Source organism: Gymnoscopelus braueri (assembly GCF_963280865.1).
Source record: "Gymnoscopelus braueri genome assembly, chromosome: 23".
Classification (NCBI taxonomy): Eukaryota; Metazoa; Chordata; class Actinopteri; order Myctophiformes; family Myctophidae; genus Gymnoscopelus; species Gymnoscopelus braueri.
Genome location: NC_137625.1, coordinates 7,118,515 through 7,139,789, shown reverse-complemented (window position 1 = coordinate 7,139,789; position 21,275 = coordinate 7,118,515). Strand labels below are relative to the sequence as shown.

At 41.5% G+C, this 21,275-nt stretch overlaps 1 protein-coding gene across 1 annotated transcript in view; it reads left to right on the top strand.

Annotated features, from left to right (window-relative positions):
- The first annotated feature begins 11,307 nt into the window (after positions 1-11,307).
- The window catches only part of LOC308080095 (transient receptor potential cation channel subfamily M member 4-like), a 72,832-nt gene continuing 62,864 nt past the window's right edge, over positions 11,308-21,275 (top strand). Inside the window, exon 1 of the mRNA XM_080421838.1 lies at positions 11,308-11,554. Within this exon, the coding sequence (XP_080277964.1) occupies positions 11,351-11,554 (204 nt within the window). The 5' untranslated portion in view covers positions 11,308-11,350. The remainder of the gene's footprint in view (positions 11,555-21,275) is intronic.

The window sequence follows — 21,275 nt, the reverse complement described above, 5'->3', positions numbered from 1 at the left end:
AGCCACCGACGGTATTCCTCCCAGCGTATTCCTCGAGTCCCGGCGGCAGCGACCCGCGACTCGCGTCGGCGCAACCACACTCTGCAATTGCCCTGAATTGCGACGCGTCTAGTTTGTCTCTTGGTTTGCATCTATCATCCGACACCTTTACACCAGAGGTTCTAACACTTATTTAACTTCATTGACTCCCGTAACTCTGAGAGTGGACCCATTTCATTTTGTACACTCGGAGTTACAGACCTGTAAGGGTCCATTTCCCTAAAGGTACCATGAGGGTCTCTGGGCCCTACTTTGAGAACCACTGCTTCACACACATCCACTACTGATTCTACAGACAAACTCACTCATAAATATGTTGTCTTTATATTTACAATGAATCATGTTTTAAGTTATTTGTATTCCCCTGATTTTGTCTGAACTCTGAGCCTGGTTGATTAAAATGTATTTAATGTTTACAAATCACACATAATTCTTGCGCTTCAGAGACTTGGAAGAGTCTGCATGCAGGATAAAAATGTAATATTTTCGTACAAGAAAATGAAGTTAATGGCCACAAGAGAAGCCAGCCATAGTGTCTAGTGGTTCATAGATAACTATATAGCATAACATCATTTAGACAGAAAGAAAGAAGGAAAGAAAGAAAGAACTAATAGCTCAAGTTTAAATGTATCTAAGACGACACTAGATGGCGGTATTGTCTTTGTTTCTAACCAGTCCCTATTTGGTTGTTCAAGTAAGAAGTGGACATATTGTGTGATCTTCATTAGGAAAGTATTTAATATGTTGTTTTAATATGGAGCCATACTTGATATCTTCCTGTAGTAATAGTAGTAGTAGTAGTAGTAATAATAATAATATTAATAATGTGCATCAAATGAGTAAGCGTTTCCTCAGACAAGCAGAAATAATAGTATAATAAACATACAACAATAGGGAAATAATGAGAAAAAATAATAATCAGAGAAACAAAGAACGGCAGCAGCATCCAGACAGTTTGTCCATTGGTGCTTAAGGTGGTTCTCAAAGTGGGGTCCGGTGACCCCCAAGGGTCTTTGAGGTGTTTGAGGTCGATCTACAAGCTCACAACGCGTTGCGATGCAAAGCGGTGTGATTACCTATTTGTACCTATTAAAAAAATCAATAATAATTTTGGATTGAAAAGGTTTAACATAAATCTTCTGGTGATCCATCAACAAAATAATTTCAGATGGGTGTGTGTGTGTGTGTGTGTGTGTGTGTGTGTGTGTGTGTGTGTGTGTGTGTGTGTGTGTGTGTGTGTGTGTGTGTGTGTGTGTGTGTGTGTGTGTGTGTGTGTGTGTGTGTGTGTGTGTGTGTGTGTGTGTAAATGGTAAATGGAAAGCATTTACAGTATATAGAGCGCCCTTTTCCGTTATCTTATTGACATCGTATTTTACATTCACACATTCACACACACATTCACACACAGATGGCAGAGGAAACCATGCAAGGCACCAAACCGCTCATCAGGAGCAGTTAAGTGTTCAGCGTCTTGCTCAAGGAGACAAGGACACTTCGGTATGCTCTATGTATGAACATTTTTATGTATGGAAACGATGGAAAAAATTGTGATTAGGCGATTACGTAATAATTGTAACAGGCTTATTGGTGTGTAGTCCAGGAAGACATAAGGCATGTGGAGGAACACACCGTCCTTCCCAGTTCCGCTCTCTGCTGAACAGGCACCCCAACCAACCTGTAGCAGTCGCTATAGTGCAGCGACAGAGGAAGCCCCTCACTGCCGCCGGCGCCTTCCCATCCTCGCACACGGGCAATTGCGTTCATCGGAACTCCGGGGTGAACACGATCCATTAGAGCCTTTTCTCGGCTGAATTCCATTGTAAGGGATTTTTCAAACCTTAAAGGGGTAGTTCACACCCAAAATAACTTTTTTTCTATTGATTACTGACCATCTGGAGCCTTGAATTCATAGATATTTTTTTGTTTTTGTCACATTCCTAAGCCAATAATTTGATTATAATAAATGTGTCCCCATTGATTCCGGTAGGAGACACAAATGCATTTGTGTCTCCTACCGGAATCAATGGGGCTAAATTTATTATAATCAAATAATAAAGGAAGGAATGCGATAAAAACAAATAAATATCCATGAATTCAAGGCTCCATGGGGTGAGTAATCAATAGAAAAAAAGTTATTTGGGGGGTGAACTACCCCTTTAATATCTCCTTTTTTCATGGGTCAATAGGAAAGCAGTGAATGTCACAGCAGCACTCAGAGTCTTGGAAAGTGTAAAGTGCTGCCTTGGCGAGATAAAAAAAAAACAAGAAAAAGCACATCGTCTCTGTCGGGTGGAAACCTCATATGTAGTATTACTTTACAGAGTTCGAATTCAAAAACGGCAAAAGTAGCAGATGGAGAAGCTCCAACGAGCCGCGTTCCGAGCTTGCAGATCTGCCACTTTTGATGCTTTTGTGTGACGTTGTAGTATGATCAAGTAGGCCGCTCATTTACGTGAAAACACAAAAAAATGGATATAGGAGGTTTCTGCCCGACAGCAACAACATAAAGTTAAGTGAATGGACCTGGGAGCACTCAGTAACGTCTGCTGGGGTTTGGGCCCTTTTGTCTCCTCTGTTTCTCTAATAGGTCAAAATGGATGTGAAAATACTGCGAGTGTGAAAACAGCTCTCGCGGCTCCAAGGGAAGCTTTGCTGGGATCTTGGCAGGAAGGAACTCAGTGAGGTAGCAGGAAAGGTGAACGCTCCCTCATGCCACTTCTGTCCCCTATGACATTAAGAGGTAGCCTGGTAAACCCTCCCTCCGGAAATCTCAATTCCATTTCATTTCAGGAGTGAAATGAAATGGAATTGAGATTTCCGGAGGGAGGGTTTACCAGGCTAATTAAGAGGAGTGCTTTGGGTTATTTTGTATGATCTGTAAAATTGATGTTTAAAGGAGCACTTAACCTTTAACCTTATCTTCATGTAATTGGTCCTTAATGCTCATTACAAGATGGCACCATTCTACTCACTCTGTCTCACTCAGAGGTGGGCTGTGGACAGTTCAGAAACCTGCCTACCAATGACATCATCGATGGGGATTCCAAGCTAATAAACTACAACCTTTCTCCTCCTGGAAAGTTAGCTCTCTGAAATAGAATCCATTGCTCTTGCTTTTTAAAAAAAAGTAAGAAATCTTGTTTGAAATGTTCAAACCTGCCTACTGATGATGTCACTGGTAGGTCAACCATCCACAGCCCTCCTCTGAGACACAGAGGGAGTAGACAGAAATGGTGCCATCTTAGAATGGGTCAGAATGAAGAGCAGTTTCAAGAAATATTGTTGCTTCTGGTTGCCAGGTAAGAAAATAAATTATTGCTATTTCTATTTACCACATGAGCCCTATAGCATCCACATTCTGGAGCTAACATTCGATGAAAATAGACAATCTACAAGCTCACAAAGCTCAGCAAAACAATGTGTTGTGAGTTTGCACATTTTCAGAGAAGATATTTGTTGTAGAGTGAAAACAGGTGTGGGCCCAGTATGGTACTATATATGAGAGGCCTTGGGAATCCGGTCATCTAAGTATAGGGTTTACGCGTGGTTAAATAATTAGCAACAAAGAAACAAAGGACTTTTGCATAGCGTCTTATTCACTTGTAATTAAAACATTTTAAATTAGTAATTCGATGGAAGATGCCTTAATGAAGCACCAAAACGTAAATGTTAAAAAAGCATTTTAATTTTAAGTGAATAAGACAGTATGCAAATGTCCTTTGTTGCTAATTATTTAACCACTTATATACTTAGATATCAATTTGTGACATGATACTACTGACCATGATACTGACCATGATACTAACTGACATGATAGCCTACTTACTGACCATGATACGAACATGATACTGACATGATACTTACTGACCATGACAGCCCTGCAGACAGTCCAGTTTAATGTAAATCGATGAGATGTTTTCTAAATGATATAAGCAACATAATACACAATACAAGTAAAGCTTACATTTTAACTGTGCGTGTGTGTGTGCGTGCGTGCGTGCGTGCGTGCGTGCGTGCGTGCGTGTGTGTGTCTGGGGGTGGCGGTAAAGGACCTGGTGTGTGTGTGTGTGTGTGTGTGTGTGTGTGTGCGTGTGTGTGCGTGTGTGTGTGTGCGGGGGGGGGGGGGGGGGTGGTGGTGGTGCTAAGGGACCTGATATTATATAGGGGCACTGGCCCAGAAAAGGTTTAGAAACACTGATAGACGTTTGACAAAGCCGTATGCACCGCAGTGGATTTGAACCCCTATATACTCCACCGTGGGCATGTACTATACCACTGTGCCACCCAAACGTCTGGTTGTCACTTTTAGAACAAATCTGAATGTGGGGAGCGACGGGTGGGAGTCAGCATGCATAGAGAGACTTTGTTGTCCAAAGCCTTCCCTGAAAAGGTTATTTCTTTCATCTTTCACATCAAAGCTCAGTGATTTGCAGGCTATCTGAAGGCAGCATTCATCTCATTTCATTTCATTTCATTTGAGCATTATCACACAAATCTAATAGCGCAGCTGAATCATGAGTCTCATCTCATCTCACAGCCATTCAGTTAATTCCTTGCAGAATGCCACACTTGCTCTCTGAGAGAATGACATAAACAGATGTAGAGAATAAAGCCGGATTTCCTCATACGATGGCGCTGCGTGTCAAGAATAGCAGATATTCAAGCTCACGACGCGGTGTGATGCAACATGTTGTGAGCTTGTAGATCTGATATTTTTGACACACAACACCGTCCATCGTATAGCCTACGCCGTTAAGCATAAGACGCCCAGGCGATGATGGTTGAATGATTCGGAGTCACGAGCTGACAGGAAGCGACTGCAAGCTTCCCTGACAGGTTCCGTCTTACAGTACACCATTCGTCTTTCTGAAAACAGGTTTGATGAATTTAAGAAACAATGCCTGTTGGGAACGCATGTGTCCCCAGTTATGCAGTACCCGTTGTCACAATACTATGACATCATATTAATAACATCAGTGATCTCCATATCTGGGCATAACAGGGACACAGACAGACAGAGAAAATACGTGGATTTTTGGTTCTGACCAACCACTGATTCGACCGACTTTCTACTCCGCACATCAATCCCTCGGATCGTTGGCGATACACATGCCAAGTTCAAAGTCAATCGGTCAGACAGTTCTCAAGATACACACACACACACACACACACACACGCACGCGCGCATGTACAGATGCCTTGTCTTAGTGTCTGCTCATTGTAAAGCTTTTCAAGTGGATGTGCATTTGAAATGGCCTTCTCTGTCCTCTTGTTCTGATCAATACCCTCGAATGGAGAACACCATGCAAATGTAATGATTCCTCTAACCCGGCAAGATCAATGCCAAGTTGCATCCGCATTGATATATGACTCTGTTTCAGAGTACCGAGTGGCTGGCTGAAATGGAGTTGGCTTTATGTTCCATCAGCCCAACAGTATGTTCCAGAGACAGTGCTTCTCAAACGTTTTTCATTTCAGAGACCTGCCTAACTCTGAGAGTTACAAACATGTAAGGGTGTTAAGTTTAGGGTTGGAGTTTCGTGCTGAACCTGATTTATATTTAGATGTCATGCACCAAAAATAGTAGATCTATGGTGTCATGCACCAAAAATAGCAGATCTACAAGCTATCTGATGTGTTTGGTGCATGACTGTTATGTCCCTAATAATAGGTGGTCAAGGGGATAAGGGACAATAACCAATACCCCATGACAGATTTTAACACAAACAGATGGATGCGTAAATTTGTGCTTCATTTTGAAGCTACTTAATGTTATATTTTCGGGCCCACCTGCGATGCCCTTGCGGCCCACAGGTTGAGAACCACTGCATAAAAGGGACACAGAGAGACAGATATCTCCTACAGAGTAGATCTCTGAATCTGTTTTTGTATCAATCACCACGCTCCCTCGGATCCTCTGCAATACGCATGCAGAGTTTGATGTGTATCAGCGCTGTGTACTTTATAGAGAGATGTATAGATTTCCTAAAAAGGCATCTCGCCGCATACATGTGCATCAGGTTGCCATGGTTACTCGATATTTACATAGAGATCAGACTAGTCCAGAGTGGAACTCCATATTTGGGCAAGAGGGACATCATATTTGATGATGTCATATTGAATGCGAGATTTCAGTCAGCTCTATTTAAAAGATGATTACACAGAGTGTGAAGGGCATTCATTGAAGAGAAGAGAGAACCCTTCAGTTTTAATTGGATTCTATGACAAACCGGATAGAAAGATAAACCTAATATTCTGTAGTCACATCATAAACATTCCTCGTAAAGTCAGACATCACTGGTTGAAGACACCCAGCACCACTGCTGATACAGCAAAAGTTTCAAGAAAGTGTTCCACACTTTAACTTTTCTCAGTGTGAAGAAATGACGTCTGCCAGCAGTCTCCACTCTGAAGAGCACTTCCTGTGTTCTATCTGTATTGATGTGTTCACGGATCCTGTTGCCAGGATCCGTGACACATCAATACAGATAGAACACAGGAAGTGTTGCCATTCCATGTGGACACAACTACTGCAAAACCTGTATCACAGATTACTGGGACACTAATCATGTGTGTATGTGTCCACTATGTAGAAAGATCTTCTCTAACAGACCAGAAGAAGTCTTTCTGAGATGGTTCAGCAGTTCAGGAGTCACAAGTGGAAAGAAGAATATGAAGCAAAGATAGTGGCTGAAGTTCAGCAGATACAACTGAAGATTCAGGAGGTCAAACAATCAGTGGAGCTCAGTAAGAAAGATGCAGACAGAGAGATAGCAGACAGTGTGCAGATCTTCACTGCTCTGACCATCGATATTGAGAGAAGCCGGGCTGAGCTCATTGATGTGATTGAGGAGAAGCAGAAAGAAACAGAGAAACAAGCTGAAGGCTTCATCAAAGAGATGCAAAAGAAAATCACTCATTTAGAGAAGAGAATCTCTGAGCTGAAGCAGCTCTCACACGCTGAAGCACCTCCACCAGCTCCTCCAGAACTTCACATCCATCAACACTCCTCGCAATAGTGTTGAGAAATAGAAATGAGTACAAGGCTGCTGCTGGCCTTTCGGTCCTCCTCCCTGTAAGAGAGAAGGTCCAGAAAGTGGGAGTGTTTGTGGATTATGAGGAGGGTCTGGTCTCCTTTTATGATGTTGAGGCCAGAGTTCATCTCTACTCTTTCCCTGGCTGCACCTTCACTGAGAAACTCTACCCATACTTCAGTCCAGGTAACAACGAAAACTCTGCTCCTCTGATCATCTCTCCTGTCCACATGGGCCGCTGATCTTCATGTCATGCCCTGTACATTATCTAGAAATATATTATGCCTATCCTATGTCCTGGGAATCTGTCGGCATAACCTCAGAAACAAAGACTCCGAAACAAGGACACACAAAACCATATCTTAAAACATGAATGACTATTATATTGTTGCAACAAGAGGCAGACTTACATGTGCAATACAATGTAATGTAATCAGTGGTGTGTTCTACCGTGGTACGCTGTATACGCCGTATGGCCTGCAGATTTTTTTCGTCACCACCGTATACATTCTAAAACAGTTCGAAACGGCGTATCTGATACGTTGATACGCATCTGATACGATGCACCCAGGTGGCTGGGCTGGGGGGACAGCAATACAAACAGCAAGAATGTGGTCTGACTATAGTCTAACTCTGAGTTGATGGTTTATCATGTGTGTGGCTATTAGTGATGTGCGGGTCGGGTTTTTTCATGACCCGCCCCGCCCCGCCCCGCCCCGCCACGGAACCCAACCCGCTTCAACCCGCCCCGCGAACCCATATATAAATCTATGGTTCAACCCGCCCGCGACCCGCGGTGGGAAAAAAAAGTAATAATAGCTCAGATTTATATAGCACTCTTTTAAGTACCCAAAGTCGCTTTAAATGTTTACAGTAGCACAACATTGTCATGGGCTAAATAAACAAGCATGTTGTTCAAAAGGAATTCACACATTTCAACGACCTGCCATTCTCTTTATTGAACGTATAGATAGATAGATAGATAGATAGATAGATAGATAGATAGATAGATAGAGTTAGATAGATCTATCTCAGAAGGAGGTGTAGGACAGAATGAAGGGAGCAGACAGTGAAACAGGAGAAAAGGGGAGGAGGAGACAAAATGAGGACAATACAATGATGGTTGGATGGATAAAGGGATGGATGAATGGATGGATGGATGTATGTGTAGGCTAATAGCCTGGAGCGCTAATAGCCTGGAGCGCACACACACACACGCACGCGCGCGCAGCCGCGCACACGTACTCAATTTTTTTTCCCCGCTTCACTAATAGTATCGATTCCACAGTAGAAATATGTAAAAGTACTTTTTTGTACTTAAAAGTACAAAAACTGTTGGCATGAAAAAATACACAGCTTGTAGATCGTCTATATTTTCATATATATATATTTTTTTATTATATAAAATAGGGCTTTTTTTCGAGTGCTTCATAGACTGTCATCAGTGTGTTTGTTTGTTTGTTTGTTTGTTTGTTTGTTTGTTTACACATAATCTTAAATGTTGGCTTCATGTTCATGTGTATTATACACACATACATTCATTCATTCAGACATGTAACCACTTAAACAGTCAATACTGTATAAATTTGACCATGGCTCTTGGTTCTTGGTCTGCTCTTTTTTCCCTCTTATCTAATCTACAAGCTCACAACGTATAGCATTGTGAGATTATAGATCGGCTATTTTCGGTGAACGTTCCGATTTGGCGGCCCCCCCAGAGCCGTCCCTCCCATTAGGCAGAGTGGGCACCATAAGGCTGGGTGGGGGGGCACCCACCAAGCCTAGATTTGTTTTAATTTTATAATAATTGTTATAAAAATATACAAAAAATATATAATAGGGCAATTGCAGTGGTGGCCATTTTCTGGTTCCACTTCAAAATAGTCAATGCATTTTTCCTATTGACAATTCCCAAAATATTTATATTAATTATTTTAAGCCTAGAATCAAGCCATCCAGGGTCCTGGTGAATCATGACCATAAAACATTTTTTTCTGTGATTTAAAAAATATAATATATTTAATTATATGATATACTATATTTAATAAATACCCTTTGTTTTTCCGTTTTAAATTTTTTTCTCTCCACAGAATCAAACGTGTTATGGTCATGATTAACCAGGATAGGGTATATATATATATATATATATATATATATATACAGAAGAACTGATGTCACTTGTCACTCGCTTCACACAAACTAAGTCAGATGTTTTCTCACTGGTTTATTAAGCTTAAACGTACGGCTCACAGACCAACGTCAATGTTTTGCAAAAATCGGCCTCCTGGTGGTGCTATAATAGGGCAATGTTAAAAGGGTGGCATTTGTTCTTCAACGTAGTGCGAATGTACAAAGTGTCACCGCAATCAGACGCTGCGTTCATGATTTGCGGCATTTTGTTCAAAACGGGGCCACTCCTACAAACTTTAGATTTCAATCTTAGCCAATCAGGATGGAATATGAAAAATCAGATCCGTCTTGATCACATGACTATAGAGATCATGTGTACCGATTTGCCTGAAATTTGGATAAAATGGGAAGGAGTAATATAAAAAAAAATGTTTTATATAAGTCGGCCTCCTGGTGGCGCTATAAAAGAAAGATGTGAAAAATGCAGGGCAAAGGTTGTTCCTTGACCTCTAGAGAGTGTTCATACAACGTTTTACACAGATCGGTGCAGTTATAGGTAAAAACACAAATGGGCCTGTTATAGCGCCACCACGAGGCTGACATGAAAATGGCATTTACATTTTTAAAAACATTTAAAAACAAATCAAATATAGCAGATCTACAAGCTCACAACGCCTCACGTTGCGAGGCGTTGTGAGCTTGTAGATCGGCTATTTTCACAAATTATTATTTGATTTAAATTAATTTAAAATTATAAAATTATATTATTTGACAATTTGGTCAATGTTTGTTGATTACTTTTGATGCAGTATTGGTCTATTTTGTAGGTATTAAAAATGTCTTAAAACTCTTTAAATTGTCACTTCACTGTCATCCGGGAAATAACCCCCCGAAATAATGTGGTGATCCTCTTGGGGGTGCCGCCCCACAGGTTGAGAACCACTGTGCTAAATAAATCAAACAGATCTATGAACATAGTTGTGATTCATGCTGAAGACGTGACAATGTGCTTAATAGATCTATATATATATATATATATATATATATATACATATATATATATATATGTATATATATATATATCTGTTTGTTTAGAACATAGTTGTGATTCATGTTGAAGACGTGACAGTGAAACATGAGACATGAAGACAGATTAACATCATGAATAAACATGAGACATGAAGACAGATTAACATCATGAATAAACATGAGACATGAAGACATGTCAAATGACCAGAGGTCACCTCAGGTGACACCAGTGTGTTTGTGACGTTTACTTTTAAAGGGTCCGGGTACCTACCATTTACCTTTGATTGTCGGTTGAACCGGTTCAACAGAGAATACATGTCTTCACGCCCACACAGAGCTACTGTAGCTCACATAGTGTCACGGTCCGCTCCTCGGGCCATGGACTTTGACTTTATTATTTAGACCTTGAATGCCCTTATATGGTCATGGACACTTTAGGCCGGTTAGGCCGACGTTTATTATTTAGACCTTGAATGCCTTATATGGTCGTGGACACTTTAGGCCGGTTAGGCCTAAAGTGCATACTGCATGTTCTGTATTCTGCTTACTGTATGTTTCTGAATACTTCACGTTTTGATTGTATATTTGTATAGGTGGTTACTGTTGCCTTCTGCCCTGATGTTGTGTACCTTATTTTGTAGTCTTGTTTCCTGTCTGCCTTTTTATCGCTTCCTGTCTTGTCTCACCAGTCTGTATTAGTTATGTTCTCCACCTGTGTCCTGTTGTGCCCCAGCCAATCCCTGTGCTGATTTGTCTTGTGTTCACCTGTGTCCAGTTAACCCTGTGTCTATATATATTCCCCTGTTTGTTCAGTTCCCTGTCAGGTCGTCGTTTATTGTCATGTGAGTTAGGTTGTGTGTTGGCTGAAAGCCATCCGTATATTCTGTTCCTGTTTTGCCTTCCCCATTCTATGGGTTGCTTAAGTTTGGTTAATAAACCTCCTCAACTTTGATTCCTGCCTCGTGTCGTACTGCATTTGGGTCCTCTGAACTCGCACCCTGACACATAGTTTCTGACAGGAAACAACATGTAGTCAGACGGCTTAACTGACAGTCATCATTAAGGAGACATTTATCGGAGAGAATACAGTGTGTTGGATCCACTGAGACACAAACAACATGAGTGGTGTGGAAGAGGAGAGTGTTGAGTTAAACAACATGAGTGCAATAGAAGAGGAGAGGGTTGCGTTAATGCAGAGACCAACACTGGGACAAACAAAGGACGTAAAGATTGAACTTGAAGAGGAACCGAGCACCGCTGGAAAAATACCTGAATCTGAACATATTGTCAGTGACACCGAGGATGACAATGAAAAGAAGAAGGTGAGCATATAAATATAAAGCTTATTATGGGGAGAGATTTGTCTCAAAAGTATTTGTGAATCCAATACCAAGATGCACAAATATTCCATGATTCACAAATGTGTTTTGCAATCTGCAAACACAAATTATTTTTGACTTTTGTAAATATGAATTTGTAATTTTTACAAAAATGGATTATACTTGTGTGTGCATTTATCATAAAATATCATTTACAAATCATCAATTCTGCGTGTCAATTGTTGAGTCTGCATTTGTGAGTAGACCAACACACGCATGCATTCCTTTTCCCTATTACATCATTTTGAGACAAACGTCACGCTTTTTAAGAACATTTTTACAAATGTATTTTCCTATCTGCAAACTTACTTGTAACTTGTAACTTGGCATTTAAATACATGTGATTTGTACAAATATATGACTATTTGTAAATATATCATTTGCAATTTGTAAAAATAATTTATACTTGCAGGCGCATCATAAAATATCATCTGTAAATCATCAATTATGCGTGTGAATTGTTGAATATGCATTTGTGAGTACACCATCACGCATATTCAGTTTTGAGACAAGCTTCACACTCTTTTGATGAGATTCACTCACACATACCTGCAGATCCACACGTGTGCTTGTACTGCCCCACCCCCACCCCATGGCAATTACAGCCAGGTGGGCACTGCCACTGATCAGTTAGACAGGAGGGATTTCAGATTTTCTTTTGGGGGGGGGTAAAAGTTGGGAAGCTGACTATTTTACATAATTCAAGGCTGCTGAATCTGAATAATATGGTTCCCATACAAATTTGATTGTTTTTAACCTTCTAATTTGCATAAAAAATGGCTGCCAATGTTGAACAATTTCAACAAGGCAAGCTAAACTGAAAAATAAAGAGTCTATATCTATGTTCTGAGGGTCAGACAATGTGTGTACGGTATTTGTAATGTAATTAGTGGTAAGCCTACTCCTAAATATGCAAATAGAGGCCACCATTACAGAAAACTGTTTAGTACTCAAAGAAGTGATCCATATGCACCCCCCATATTTTCTTCTGTATTTCTGTATCTTCTGTATCTGTATTTTTGTGTGCACTTCAGACAGTTGCTCGATTCAATATTTAGACATTTAATGTTAATTTAATCAGTTGCAGGTGTTCATGCTACATACATACATACATACATACATACATACATACATACATACATACATACATACATACATGCGTACTGTACAATACATACAGTACATGCATATATATATACATACGATCAGCACCAAACTTGGCACAGACACTATTCAGGGGTCTGCCATCAGAATAGCCACACCAGGGGCCACGTGTGGCCCTCAGGGGCCACATCAGGGGCCCCCGGGTTCCACAGGTGCACCGTTGACACCAATCTGCACCAAACTTGGCACAAACACTGTTCAGGGGTCTGCCATGACAATAGTCACACCAGGGGCCCCAATGTATTTTACCTTTTGTAACTACGTGTCTTTGTGACAGTAGTATTTTCATGCTGGCATACCTGAAGAATATGTACAGGGCAAGGTTCGAGACAGAAAATGACATGAGACATGAAACTCCACATTAGCCAAGAAGAGACATACATGGACCACCCGTGATCATGCCATGAAAAACAGTTCACTCAATGACTTGGTGACCTAAGATGACACGTCGATGTAGTTGACAGCAGTTACTGGGAAGTAGGAGGTCGGGAACTTCCACAGAAAAGGGAATAGAATCGCAAGAAGGGGAAGTGTAGCAGATTGCCTTAGTTATCATTATTAGGAAATGTGCCCATGTAATAGGGTGTCTGCTCACTAATACATAAGTTACAAATCAGTATGAGTTTGGTTCCACAATTGTTGTTTGTCAAATGTTTGAGCTGACCCCATGTCCAGGTGACCTTTAGTCTAGTTATCTCCCATCATCACTCTAAAGCAGTGGTAACCAACCTTTTCAAGCCCAAGAGCACATTTTATTTCCAATTGTAAGGCATGATCTACCACTAAAATATGTTCCAAAAAAACCCCACTTGTCACGATTTACATTTCGGACAGGCTCAATGCATGTGCATAGTGCATACATCCACACAGAGACTAGTAGTTTAAATAAGAATACACACCGATAGTTATATAGTCAATGCCTAAATATTAAGATTAGAAAAATGAATATTGGACAAAAATACAAATAAACTTCTGTGTTGATTTAGTTTTTTTTATGAAACGAAACACAAAGATTTCTTCTTCTCTTCAATGCACAATATTGAATCCTGATCGAACGCCAAGCATCGCTGGGGCCCCGTCTGTTGTCATCGATACGATTTTATGAATGGGAATCTTGTACTCACGCACGTAATCCTTGAATGCATTGTACACATCCTCACCCCGGGTCCTTTGCTTCAACGGAATAAGGGCGAGAAATTCCTCTTTGGTGGTCAAATCGGCGAAAACCATTCGGACAAACACAATTAGCTGGGCTGTGTCAGTGGCATCAGTGAACTCGTCAAATTGAAGTGAAAAGTATTCACAGTTTGACAAGTCTTTGAAAAATTGCTGGGATACATCTTCAGACAGCGATTCCACTCTTCTGGCTATCGTAGGTGCACCAAGCGACAACGTTTGTATCAATGCTTTAATTTCATCCTTGTTTTTTAGGTTAGAAAACAAGCTGTCAGCCGCGACATTCTTTAACCATCTCCCCGTCCTTAAATGGTTTCTTGCACTGAGCCAAAATATGGCTAAATCGGAACGATGCCTCTGTCACCAGCTTGTTTTTTGTTGTTGTTGGCGGCGCAGTAAACTGCCGATGCTGTGTTTGGAGTCCACTTTTCAGTTCATCAATTCTTTTCGATCTTTTTGCACTGTTCAGTGGATAAAGGTCTTTGTATTTAGCATGCGCAGTAGAATGATGGCGTTCCAGGTTGCCACGTTTTGGCAAAGATAACGTCTTTTGGCATACGAGGCATATAGTATTCCCATGCACTGACGTGAAAAAAAAATCATGCTCCCATTCCAGGTGGTAATGGTATGTTTTCGGTTTCTTTTTCGCCGGACCTTCCATAGCTAGTCACTGCTTGCCTGTGTAGGTATAGTAGGCTAGTGTGTGGTTCTTTTGCTCTCTGTGTTTTTATACTGATCAGTTCTGTTCTGATATGCATATGCAAAACACGGGGGATATCGGAGATAGCGGCCAAACAATAGAACAGAAGCATTCCGTAGTGGATGGCCCCAGACATCCGTTTGGTAAACAGCTAGATGAGCTACTCTAAATACACAAATTCTGTGTATTGTCGATGGCTGCCCGTCTGCACCGGGCCCGCCCCGCAATCAAGTTAGAAGGCTTTGATGATCTACCGGTAGATCGTAATCGACTGGTTGGTTACCCCTGCTCTAAAGGGTAATGTTTCAACCAAACTGAAATGCAGATGTCTTTTGTTAACATAAAACAATCAGTCATGATTAATTCCACATTTCTATAAAGAAAACATCAAATGGATGCAACTGCTAAAATAACCTGACTCCGCCAGATGGGGAAAGTATGTGACGCAGGCTTCTTCTTTCTGGCGGAGTCAGGTTACTCCTAAAAGGCCTCACAGTGTATTTGTTTCTATTATAATAAACAATTAATTCCATCTTTTTCAAGCATCAGATCACTTTTCCTCCATTTCATTATCAGATGTTGTACACATACATATCTTTTAGTTAGTTTCATACTTCAGCATGATCGATACTGTTGATTAAATTACATTATTCAAATAATCATAATTGTCATCATGTCCAGCATTAGATCTGCCACTCTGCTTCATTTCAGTCAAGATCCTCTTTCTTGACCCCCCTGTGGTTTTGTAATGGCCCAGTACTTTTCCCATATGCGTGTGTGTCTGTATCACAGCATTCATGCCTCACACCCAATCTATGTGTGTGCGTGTGCCTGTGTGTATTGCAGCAGCGTCGTGCCCCCACACCCAAAGCAATCTATGTGTGCGCGTATGCCTGTGTGTGTGTTGTAATCTGCTTTCTCCAGCCCAAAGTACAGGATACACCTGCTATGTACTTTCGTGTACTAAGCATTTTCAGTTCCTCAGATTATATTCTCATCTATTTCTTCATTTCTTCATCCTGTTTGCCACTGAGTGACCAGTACTGTAGACATCTCCTGTGTCATACGAGGTAACTTTCGCTTCCAGTAACCAGTAACTTTTTGTGTGTTGTATTGCAGTAACATCCTGTCCCCAAGATGTTTGGGGAACTTTACTCACACAGCATTATTCAGTAAAGTGATTTGATTCATTCTTCATTATTGTAAGCTTATAAGCAAGGTTTATGATCCCCGCTGTGCTTTACACTTTCCTATTAATTCTTCTCTTCTTTGACCATCGTATAGTAGGCCTAATAGGCAGACATGGAGACCATTATCACCTGCCCTGGCCTGGGATTTGGGGCTTTATAATAGTGTCTTTTCCCTGGTGTTAGGTAGGACAACTAACAGGTTGACAAGTAGCCTTTCCTGAAGCTCCTACGCCCAATATCACCCCTGCCAAGTGGGGATTCCCTCTTGGCTCCCATGCGGAACACCCAGGTTCAAATCCTGGGTCTTACAGTTGTAATAACCACTTGAATCTTAGCATTCCTATTCAGGGGCAAATAGTGAACATCTGATCTACAAGTTCACAACGTGTCTCAACGTGTCAAAAGTAACGTTATCATGCATGTTGTGAGCTTGTAGATCGGCCATTTTCGGTTATTTGGTGTTCAGAGAAAACAGGAGGGCCAATTATAGAGCCCTGGGGAATTGGTCAAATAAGGATATGGTTTAACCCTCGTAGGGTCTTCGTGTTTTAGTCACACCCAGGGCCTTCGGGTCACTTTGACCCGAAGGCCCTGTGTGAAAATTTTAATTTTCATGAAAATTTTCATTTTCATATCACATGTTTAGTACAATAAATAAGGCAAATAGAAGAAGTTTCATAGAGAACAAAAAATGTTTACATACTTTTAATTCATGTTGAAAATGTTAAACCGGGTCAAAAGGACCCGAGGACCCTACGAGGGTTAAGTTGTTTCCACATCAGGAGAGGACATAAAACGTGGGATTACAGGTTTATTTTGGGGGGTTGGAGGGGGTGATATTATTCAAGTCTCTTGCATGAACAAAAATGATGTTGCACGTTTTCTAACGTAACACTGTAAAATTGTGGATTTCATAGATGTTAGTAAGGTTGTGATGTCTATTTGCACAGCTCTCCTGTGGCCAGGTTTTTTTTTTTTTTACAATTTCTATTACAATCTAGGTAGCTGGCTAGCAGTTTGTATGTTAAAGCGGTACTATGTAACTTTTTTAATGAATAGAATGCAATTCTGTCCAATCTGTATGGTAGAGTATGTTAATACAATATAACTTATACAATTGGGGTGGTTGTCTCCCTGCTCTTCTATTGAGACAAAAGGTCATGGCTCACCTAGACACGAATTTTGACCTGCTAGTCAAGATTAAATGTATCCCCTGAGCAAGCAGGCAGGCTCTATTAGCTCAATGGTAAAACATTTCAGCGCTTGACCAAACCATTCAGGATTGGAAAATATAGATGACTTGATTTTCAGCCTGCTATGTGGCGCTCAAATCGAGTCCTATCGCGCTGATCAGAGCAATGGTCACCGAGTTATGGCCATTTGAAATGTTTGACACTGCTATAACACTGCTGCAGTGTAGTGCCACATATGTGTGCAAATTATTTACATTTTTGGAGAGACAGCGGGATCCCAAAACGGCGTTGGCGGCCGCCGCGCCTCTGGCTGCTCCCTCACTGCTGCTGACGAAGGCGGTCGCATCCTCTCCTCTCTCCACCCACCCTATCCCCATAACTATACCCATACCAACAACCCCCCCCCCCCACCAGCCCTCATGGACACCTGGTGTTATGACTTTGGTTCGGAAGCCATTCAAGGACGTCTCGCACAGCCTCACAACTCGCTGCTATCGCTCTACACCAAGCGATAAGCTCTGACATCAGCCAAGAAGACTGCTCTGAACTGGGTGAAGCCCAAGGACATGTCCCAGGCTTCCACATACACACACACACACACACACACACACACACACACACACATGTGACATATCCTGCACTACACGCCTTCGCCCCCCCCTGCTCCTATCCCCCATCCCACTCCCCTCCCCACTCCCCCCCTGGGCTCTCTTTTTTTTGCTCCTTCCACGCTCTGCCCCCTTCTGGGAGCAGAGCGTGAGAGCAGTGCTTTTTTTGCCCGTCTACTCCATTCCATCCCACCCCGCTCCCCCGCCCCCACCCAACTCTTCTTATGAGGGATCGTTTAGCGCCATGGTGTTATGGTTATGTTTGTTGTTCATGTTTCATTGAGCGGCAACGCAGTTGCCGCCCTGTATCATGTCATCGTTCTTGCCAGTCCACTGTTTACGGCTGCTGTGGTGGTGTTTTTTATTAAGCTGCACTAAAATGAATTTCACCCACTTTTTACCTTGTAAACCTGTGATGTGACAATAAAAAACTGATTCTGGCACGAGCCTCCGCCTCTCCGCCACAGACCGTCAGGCGTCCGCCCACCCGCCGCGGCGGAGACGCGACCGCCACGGCGGAACGACTGCCACTGACAGCCACTGACCGCCACTGACCCGCTACTGACCGCCGCGGTCCGCCACTGTCAGTGGCGGTCCGCCACTGACAGCCACTGACCCGCCACTGACCGCCCCGACCCGCCACGCCCCGCCACGGACCCGCCACACCTGGCACGATCGCCAAGCCTCCGCCGCGCCTCTGGCACGAGCGCCAAGCCTCCGCCATGACCGTGCCATATTTTGCGCATTGAGACAGAGGAGCAGTTGAGATTTCATTCGGCCAGATATTTCTCAATTTTACTTGAATTCTTATAATTTTAATGTTTATATGATCCGTAAAGTCTATATTTTCATTTGGTATCAGTCATGAATTTATTATATATTATTTTCTTATTTTCTGTAATTTATTTCCACGCACGTAACATTATCTATCTATCTATCTATCTATCTATCTATCTATCTATCTATCTATCTATCTATCTATCTATCTATCTATCTATCTATCTATCTATCTATCTATCTATCTATCTATCTATCTATCTATCTATCTATCTATCTATCTATCTATCTATCTATCTATCTATCTCAAGGGTTTTCAGCCCAAGGACCCCCTAGCTGAGAGAGAGAGATGAAGCAGGGACCCCCTCTATATGTTTTTTTCCATCCACCGATAGCTCTTTGCCAAAAATAGCCGATCTATGCTCACAAAGCTTCGCGCTGCAAGGCGATGGAGCTTGTAGATTGGCTTGTAGATCGATCTGTCTGTCTGTCTGTCTGTCTGCCTGCCTGCCTGCCTGCCTGCCTGCCTGCCTATCAAAAGTCCACGGCCGTAACACACACGCACGCACGCAAATGCACGCAGTTAACCCAGGCATTATTGCCACACGTCCCCCCCCAGGGGAATAAATAATAATTTAAGAAATAATAAATTTGATTAAAACACCTATATCTATATGGTATAATGAACGTCAATTAATGTATCCCTATCCTAGCTGCCAGATTCATATTTCCGCACACGCCAAACGCACTGCCTAATAATCAGATACTATATACTATATTATATATAGGCTACTGTCAGCTTCATCATAGCTACAAAGCATCATGACTACAGACAGAGCAGTCAGCGGTCTTTAGATGATAGATGCCAGATTAATAGAAAGATATTTAATAGATAGATGTTTAGATAGATAGATTGATTGATATATATTTTCTATTGGATGATATATTCATACATTAAATTACAGCGGTAAGGTGACGTCTGCAAGGTAAATGTATATGAAAACACTTAAGTGTCCCCCTTACGCAAGTAAATTAAATATACTTAAACTACCAAAAGTTAAAGTAGCCTATACTCATATATACTCATCTACAAGCTCACAATGTGTCACAAGCTTGTAGATCTGCTATTTTCAATATATTTCTATACATATTATCTATCTATCTAAAGTGTGTGTGTGTGTGTGTGTGTGTGTGTGTGTGTGTGTGTGTGTGTGTGTGTGTGTGTGTGTGTGTGTGTGTGTGTGTGTGTGTGTGTGTGTGTGTGTGTGTGTGTGTGTGTGTGTGTGTGTGTGTGTGTGTGTGTGTGTGTGTGTGTGTGTGTGTGTGTGTGCTATTTTTATAGATCTATTTCACTATATTCGCTACAAACTGCTGCCTAGGACAGCAGGCTGCGAAGGGGTCAGGTTTGCTTCGAAATTACTCCGTTCAGGAGGTCTTACGTGCGTGCTGTTTCCAGCCTGTTAGGCACTTGAGAACCCAGCCTTTAAGTTGTATATTAATTCAACCCATTATAGAGCAGTGCGCAGTGCGTGCTCTGGAGACCTGACACCAGTCCATGCACATTTGAGATAGCCCAATCTGGGAACCCATCGCCAACTGAAAATGAAAAACAGCGCCCTCTGCTGTTTGTTCTATGTCTGTTGGCTCTGGGCGGACGATAACGTAACACCAGAGCACAAGGAAACCGGTGTTTGTGATGTGCCTTCAGCGCATCACTTCCGGTTGGTGCGACTATGTTTTCATTCCCACTAACAATATTTCTACACGGAACACTAACACCACTTCTCCCAGAGAACATGGATCGTTTTGGTTATAAGCCCACTTGTTTCTATGATGACAGAGTAAGTTAAAATGTGAATATATTTCCGTGGTTTTGTCTGCTCCGCGGACGCTATTGTTAAATTAGTTTTGGTTTGTTTCGAGGGGGAAAGATCGACGGACATGTGAATCCCGCCCACTACATGTGATTGGGTAAAGCGCGGCCTACTTCCTGATCTGAATGCGCACTCGTTATGACGAACCTCCCCGACAGATTCCAACGCAGTGCAGAAGCTGTTCTTGAGAGATTAGAGATAGCCTGGCAAGATCTGCAAATGTATAGATCTGCATTACTGTTATACGACTTGTTTGGGTGAATGATTAAGCATCTTAACATTGATTTTTTTTAAATAAATATTATTTTCAAATCGCTTGATTTTAATTGCTTTATATCACTTGGAATTATTTGATAAATGAGGGCGCAGGAGTGCACATGTCCTTCCACAACCCAGTAGCCTAATGGCAATTTTCTAATTAGAAAATGCAGATTGTAATGCTTATCACCTGTTGGGGTGCTGGGTAAAGAGGATCATGAGAAGGTCCTTATATGAAATGTACTCGAGCAAAGAGTCATAATAATAATAATAGCGGAATAATAACTTTACTTTATTATTTTGTTGTTTACTTCATTAAGATAACTAATGGCTTATACTCTCTCTTTGCCCACCTTGGCCTTATAGACTTGTTTCTTTTATTAAATGGCTATAGAAACACAGAAAGAGTCCGAATTTGATTTATAATACCAAACCTTGCTAAATATAATACTCAAATAACGAAATCTTATTTGCGACCATGCATTGATTAGGCTATGCAAGCATAATGAAGTTGACTTCTTTTTTGGACCGCATTTAAAATAAGATGTAGTTATTTAAATATTATATTAAAGCATTTACTTTGCGACCATGCATTAGGCTATGCAAGCATTAATGAAGTTGACTTACTTTTTTGTACCCATTTAAAATACGATTTCGTTATTTTAATATTATGTAGACCCCTTAACAGACGACGTCACACTGATAAGAACCTTTATTATGGTGG